This window comes from Bison bison, unplaced genomic scaffold, assembly GCF_000754665.1.
Source record: "Bison bison bison isolate TAMUID 2011002044 unplaced genomic scaffold, Bison_UMD1.0 scf7180017851654, whole genome shotgun sequence".
Lineage (NCBI taxonomy): Eukaryota > Metazoa > Chordata > Mammalia > Artiodactyla > Bovidae > Bison > Bison bison.
The window spans coordinates 20,347-27,518 of NW_011482227.1; the positions used below are offsets into that span (position 1 = coordinate 20,347).

A 7,172-nucleotide genomic window follows, 5' to 3' on the forward strand; every position below is an offset into this window, starting at 1 on the left:
AATTAAAATATACTGAATCTGAATGACTGAGTTTGGGGAGCCCCCTTCCATTTTGTGCTCAGAAGGAGGACCTCAGTGTGAAGTTAACCACCTCTAGGGCATCTTCTTGGAAATATACGCGCTGACGGTGTCAGTTCTGTGCCTCACCCGGGAAATGGGGTGAAGAAGGAGCCTTTGGGGGACTTCCTTGATGGCCCAAGTGGCTAAGACTGTGAGCCTCCGGGACAGGGGACCCTGGTTCCACTCCTGGTCCAGGAGCTGAGTTCCTGCATGCTGGAAGACCCAGTGCAAGAAAGAAAGAAAGGGGTGGGTGAAGGAGGGCTGAGAAAGACAAAAGAGAAGAAAGAAAAAGAGCAGAAGGAAAAAGAAAGCAGGAAAGACACTACAGGTCCCATTGGTTTTTAAAAAAGAAAAAGAAGCAGGCTTTGGAAGCTGGGAAAACTAGATGGACGTGAAATGAAAGGGTTAGTTGCTCGGTCGTGTTCAACTCTTTGCAATGCACGGACTGTACCCACCAGGCTCCTCTGTCCGTGGGGATGCTCCAGTCAAGAATGCTGGAGTGGGTTGCCATTCCCTTCTCCAGGGGGAATCTTCCCAACCCAGGGATCAAACCCTGGTGTCCTGCGTTGGCAGGCGGATTCTTGACCATCTGAGCCCCCTGGGAAGCCCAGGAGGGTTGGGGACCGCTGCTTTAAGGGTGCTATTTACACGAGACTTTCTGAAATCAAGCAAAAATAAAACCGTCGCCCAGAGCTGACGTGGAAAAGGGGCGTAAAGGGAGTATTCCATCGTTCAGAATCGTCTCATCGTCACACGGAGACGTCTTCTGTTTCGGGAGGTCAGCAGCTGGGGGCATCTGGGGCCAGGTCTGTGTGTATGAGTGACCCGGCCACGCTGCGTGTGGGTGTCCTCACTTGGAATTGAGGCAGGCTGACAAGGGGCCCCGCGCCTGTGTTGCAGGGGATTTCTTCAAAGACGCCCTCCCGGAGGCGGACCTGTATATCCTGGCCAGGGTCCTGCATGACTGGACCGATGCCAAGTGCTGCCACCTTCTGCAGAGAGTCTATCGGGCCTGCAGGACAGGTCGGTGGCGGGGACGCCGGGCGCCGGGCCCGCGGGTCCACTCAGGGCAGAGGGACGGGTGTCTCGACGCGACGAGGGCTCGCAAACCCCGTCACGGGGACACAGACGCGCCTCTCGTGTGAGGAGGCCGGAGTTCCGGCCGGCCTCTGGAGGCTGCCCTCCTTTTCGAGACACCAGCACGTCACGGGCTCCCTCATATCGTCTCTTCATCGCCACACTCTTCCATTCCCCCCACCCTGAAGTTGCGGTTCTCAAAGTACGGTGTCATTTTCAGAAGTGAAGTCGTTCCTGGCGGGTTGTGTCTAGAGCCCTTCCGTGGGGGAGCTCTAGGAAGTGTGTTGAGCAAAAGTGAATTATTTATGTTTCAGTGCACACTGACGTTACTTGATGGTGACTTGAGTTGTTTTTTTTTTTTGACTTTGTGTAGAGGGACGTTTGAAACCTTGGTCCTTTAAATTTATTTTTACCGATTCATTTCTTTAGCTGTGCTGGGCTTTAGCCACGGCACTGGAGATCTTCCATCTTCGTCGTGGGATACGGGATCCTTTGTCATGGCTTGCAAACTCTTAGCTGTGGCAGGCGGCATCTAGTCCCCTGGCCAGGCGTGGAACCCGGGTCCCCTGCTTTGAGCGTACAGAGTCTTAGCCAGCGGACCTCTGAGGACGTCCCTCATTGAACCCTAGTATCATTATTATTATTAGTTTGTACAGACAGGAAAATCGCCAAGGAACAGATATATATGTATCTGTAGCCTGGAGAATCCCATGGACAGAGGAGCCTGGCGGGCAGCAGTCCATGGGGTCGCACAGAGTCAGACACGACTCAAGCGACTCAGCCCACAGCACGCACGGCTGATTCCCTCTGCTGTGTGGCAGAAATGAACGCAACATTGTCAAGAAGCTGTAGGTCCATAAAAAATTAGTTAAAAGAAAAAAAAAATAGAAAAAGTTGCCCAAATGGATAGTGGCTTGCCTGCGGTTTTTCTGTTTAGAAGAATGTGCGTGGCTCGGCGTCTCCAAGGTCACGGAAACTGAGTTTCTCTTGGGGGTGATGCTGTGTGGGCTCTGGTTTGCTTCCCGTATTTCAGTTTGGTAGCTCAGTCGTGTCCAACTCTTTGCAACCCCATGGACTGCAGCACATCAGGCCTCCCTGTCCCTCACCAGCTTCCGGAGTTCACTCAAACTCACGTCCATTGAGTCGGTGATGCCATCCAGCCATCTCATCCTCTGTCGCCCCCTTCTCCTCCTGCCTTCAATCTTTCCCAGCATCAGGGTCTTTTCCAATGAGTCAGCTCTTCGCATCAGGTGGCCAAAGGATTGGAGCCCACACACACATATATATACACAAATCCCAGGTGGTGCGAGTGGTAAAGAACTCAGCTGCCAGTGTAGCAAATGTAGGAGACTCTGATTCGATCCCTGGGTCGGGAAGATCCCCTGGAGAAGGAGATGGCAACCCCCTCCAGTATTCTTGCCTGGAGAATCCCATGGACAGAGGAGCCTGGAGGGCTACAGTTCATGGGGTCGCAAAGAGCTGGACACGACTGAGCGACCGGACATGCACATATATAACACATAAAGCATGTCGTATTTACATTTAAAATTTACATATTAAGCATTTACTTTTAAATAGTAAATGAATGAATGGATGTCAAAAATATAAAATAATAGTTACGTAATTTGTGTTATTTTTGGATATCCTTAAAAATAAATATCATGAAAAACGTTGAAATGTAAAAATTTTAAATATTAAAATACTATATATTTACAGTAAAAGTATATTACATTTGTGTATGTAGTTACATTATGGGCCATAAAAGTTGCTCAGTCATGCCCGACCCTTTGCGACCCCATGGACTATACAGCCCATGGAACTCTCCAGGCCAGAATACCGGAGTGGGTAGCCGTTTCCTTGTCCAGGGGATCTTCCCAACCCAGGGATCAAACCCGGGTCTCCCGCAGTGCAGGTGGATTCTTTACCAGCTGAGCCACCAGGGAAGCCCAAGAATACGGGAGTGGGTAGCCTATCCCTTTTCCAGGGGATCTTCCCGACCCAGGAATCGAACCTGGGTCTCCCGCACTGCAGGCGGAGTCTTTACTCACTGAGCGATCAGGGACACCCGTGTACATATGTGTATGCATGTCTGTGTTACACGTGTCTGCATCGGTATATGTATGTGCGTGAATATGTATCGGCACACTCAGATGTTGCATGCGTGGTACAGACACGACCTTCCAGACAGCGCAGCTAGGAGAATCCCCCACATCTGGAGGCAAAGCTCTTTTCCTCACGTTCTCGCTGCTTGGAGGTCCCATCTCCGCCTCTCCCCACAAGCCTCCTACTGATGGTCAGCCCCACTGTGTCTGCATCGCTGCAAATTACTATCAATAACGCACGGATCTTACTTTGACATCACGGGGAGGGAGTGTGGGCATTCTTAGCCACGAGATCCATTGTCCAAAAAGGACCCAGGACTTGGTGACTTTTTAAAGAAGCCAGGAGAACGTGGCGTTTGGTCTGAGAATCGGGTACGGAATAAAACGGGTCAGAACGTGTGTAAGGGTTACTTTGATCGCTTGATTGGCACACTCGCCTTTGAGCTTTCAGAGAAAATGACGTGACACATCGTTTTGTGGATTTGTTTCTAAGCGATGAAGCTGGAAAATAAGAACAAACGGTCACATGTCGTTTTCCGGGGGTGCGTTCCGAAGGATGCGTTTTGAGGATCGATGGTCGTTCCTCCCCGCCTCCCTCCCGTCTCTGCCTCTGTGTCCACCTGGTTTCTCCTCTGGCTCTGTCTGTCTCTTTTTCCGTTTCTCATAAGGACCCTATCCTTGCATGGCAACCCTCTCCAGCATTCTTGGCTGGAGAGTCCCGTGGACATAAGGAGCCTGGTGGGGCTACAGTCTATGGGGTCGGAAAGAGTCAGACACGGCTGAAGCGACTGAGCCCGCTCCTGGTTACCAGCCAGAGGCGGGTGGACAGTGTTTGTAGACACAGCCCTGCTTAATCGTGTGCTCTGTCCAGCGCCTACGGGCCACGCTGGCCTCTAAAGCTGGGAGGAAAGAGGGGACGATGGCTGTGTGTTCTAGGTCAGGCTCTGTCCCGCGGGGGGTCCTAGGTCAGGGTCTGTCTCGCGCGGGGTCCTAGATTAGGGTCCATCTTGCAGGGGAGGGTGGGAGATGCCCGGAGCTGTGGGCTAACCTGCGAGCCGGGGGTGTGTGCAGGAAGCCGGGCGAGGAGAGAGTGGCCAGCGGGTCCTGGGTCTGGGCTGACCCTCTCTCAACCCCTAACTCTCCCGCGGCAGGTGGCGGCATCCTGGTCATCGAGAGCCTCCTGGACACGGACGGGCGGGGCCCTCTGACCACGCTGCTGTACTCGCTGAACATGCTGGTGCAGACGGAGGGCCGTGAGCGGACCCCCGCCGAGTACCGCGCGCTCCTGGGCCCCGCCGGCTTCCGAGACGTGCGGTGCCGGAGGACGGGGGGAACCTACGATGCTGTCTTGGCCAGGAAGTGAGCCCTGCAGCGTGTGACCCTGCCCCCCACCCCGCCCCCGCATCATGACGCAACGCCTGCAGTGAAGAGACGGTGTCGGTCACGTTTCATTCTTGTCTTTTCTTCTTCTTTTTTCCCATTCTTGTCTGTCTATTTTGCACGTTTCTTGTTTTTCTGCCCTGTCGAGGGATATGAGGTTTATGCCCACGGATGGTCACTTTGAGTTTTATCTTACTTTCTTTAATTATCCTTATTTTCACTTGATTCCAGTCCATTCTATTTTGCTTCCTTCCTGTGATGGAGTTAAAGGTCTGAGATGAGGTTCCTCCTGGATGGGGATGGCCCTAAACCCAAGGACAGGGTCCTTATAAGACACAGAAGAGGAGAGACACGGACGCCGAGGAGAAGCCACGTGGAGACGGAGGCGGAGATGGGAGGGAGGCGGCCACCAGCCCAGGGATGGACACCTGGAGCCCCCAGAAGCCGGAAGAGGCGGGAAGGACCCTCCCATGGAGACTCTGCAGGGAGCTCAGCCCTGGGACCCTTTGACCTCAGATATCTGATCTCCAGGACTCAGGGAGGGTGAATGTCTGTGGTTTTAAGTCATGATCCCATTTGTTTGTTTTGATCGACCCAGGACACTCATACGCAAGGAAGTGGATAGATCGTGGACACATCTCAAATTGTTTAAGTTTGAAAAACCAGAAAAGAATTGCTGGTCTGTTTTGCACCATAGAGTCCAAGAGGTCTGTCGTGAGGAGTTTTAATATCTACTCCTTTAGCAACTTTCTGATATGCAATAAATATAGCGTCATGAACTACCATCAACATGCTGCATGTCGTGTGGCTTATACCTGGAATTCTGTGCCTCTGACCGTCCTTCCCTGTTTCGTTCACCTCCCAGCCCGCACCTGTGGCAACAAGCTGTCTGTATCTATGAGGTTGTTGCCAAGGTAGCTGTTCCCTCCTCCAGGGGATCTTCCAAGGTAGCCATTCCCTCCTCCAGGGGATCTTCCAAGGTAGCCATTCCCTCCTCCAGGGGATCTTCCAAGGTAGCCATTCCCTCCTCCAGGGGATCTTCCAAGGTAGCCATTCCCTCCTCCAGGGGATCTTCCAAGGTAGCCATTCCCTCCTCCAGGGGATCTTCCAAGGTAGCCATTCCCTCCTCCAGGGGATCTTCCAAGGTAGCCATTCCCTCCTCCAGGGGATCTTCCAAGGTAGCCATTCCCTCCTCCAGGGGATCTTCCAAGGTAGCCATTCCCTCCTCCAGGGGATCTTCCAAGGTAGCCATTCCCTCCTCCAGGGGATCTTCCAAGGTAGCTAATCCCTCCTCCAGGGGATCTTCCTGACCCAGGGATGGAGCCTGGGTCTCCTGCCTTGCAGGTGGATTCTTTACCCTCTGAGCCACCGGGGAAGCCCATGACAATCTCTAGGTCTATCCATGTGGCTGCCAAGGGCTGTATTTCGCTCTTTTTTAGGGCACGTAATGTTCTATTGTATATATGTACCCCATCTTCTTGAACCATTCCTCTGTCAATGGACAGCTTAGTTTGTTTCCACGCCTTGACTGTTTTGTAATTTCGTTTGTGGTATCTTTTAGGTTCTGCATGTGAGCAATATGATAGAATGCATTCGTCTTTCTCTGTCTGACTGACTTCACTTTGCATGAAAGCAGGAGTTTATGTTCGTGTTTTTTCATGGTGGCATAGCCTGGGTGGGACGTGGGATCTTTCCGGACCGGAGATCAGACCCGTGTCCCCTTTCCTGGCAGGTGGGTTTTTAACCACTGGATGGCCGGGCAAGTCCTGTTGGATATGTTTTATAATCAGAAGCAAGACAAGACTTCAACTGTCATTTCAGAAGAAGCATTTAATCTTTGTTTCCGGTTGTGCTGGGTCTTTGTTGCCGTGTGGCTTTTTTGTAGTTGCGACGAGCAAGCGCTGGTCTCTTCTTCCGCTTCCTCTCTGCTTTCTACTTTCCACTTGGGAGCTTCTTCTCTCTTGCTGCAGAGCACAGGCTCTCGGGCACGCGGGCTTCAGGAACTGCTGCTCGTGGCCTCAGTAGTTTTGACTCCCGGGCTCTGGAGCCCAGGCTCATTGGCTGTGGTGCGTGGGCTCTGTGGCTCCAACGACATGTGGGGTCTTCCCGCAGAGATCGAGCCTGGGTCTCCTGCGTTGGCACGTGGATTCTCAACCACTGCACCGCCAGACAAGCCCAGCTAGCTGTTAATGATTGTCGTGTTTGTATTTATGTATATGTTTCCTCCCGAATTGTAAGCTCTGTGATCACCCCCGAGGGGCTCCATCCCAGGGGAGTCATTTCTCCGAGCTTCAGGCCCTTCACTGTCCGCATGAAACCGTCACAGCATTGTTAATCGGCTGTTCAGTTAAGTTCAATCGCTCAGTCGTGTCCGACTCTGCGACCCCGTGGCCTCCCTGTCCATCACCAACTCCCGGAGTTCACTCAGACTCACATCCATCGAGTCGGTGATGCCATCCAGCCATCTCATCCTCTGTCGTCCCCTTCTCCTCCTGCCCCCAATCCCTCCCAGCATCAGAGTCTTTTCCAATGAGTCAACTCTTCACATGAGGT

The 7,172-nt window shown here is 52.6% G+C and overlaps 1 protein-coding gene across 1 annotated transcript in view; it reads left to right on the forward strand.

Annotated features, from left to right (window-relative positions):
• The window catches only part of ASMT (acetylserotonin O-methyltransferase), a 23,084-nt gene extending 17,693 nt beyond the window's left edge, over positions 1–5,391 (forward strand). The window contains exons 6-7 of the mRNA XM_010851235.1: positions 961–1,083; positions 4,391–5,391. Coding sequence (XP_010849537.1) covers positions 961–1,083; positions 4,391–4,602 — 335 coding nt within the window. The 3' untranslated portion in view covers positions 4,603–5,391. The remainder of the gene's footprint in view (positions 1–960; positions 1,084–4,390) is intronic.
• Positions 5,392–7,172: the final 1,781 nt, after the last annotated feature.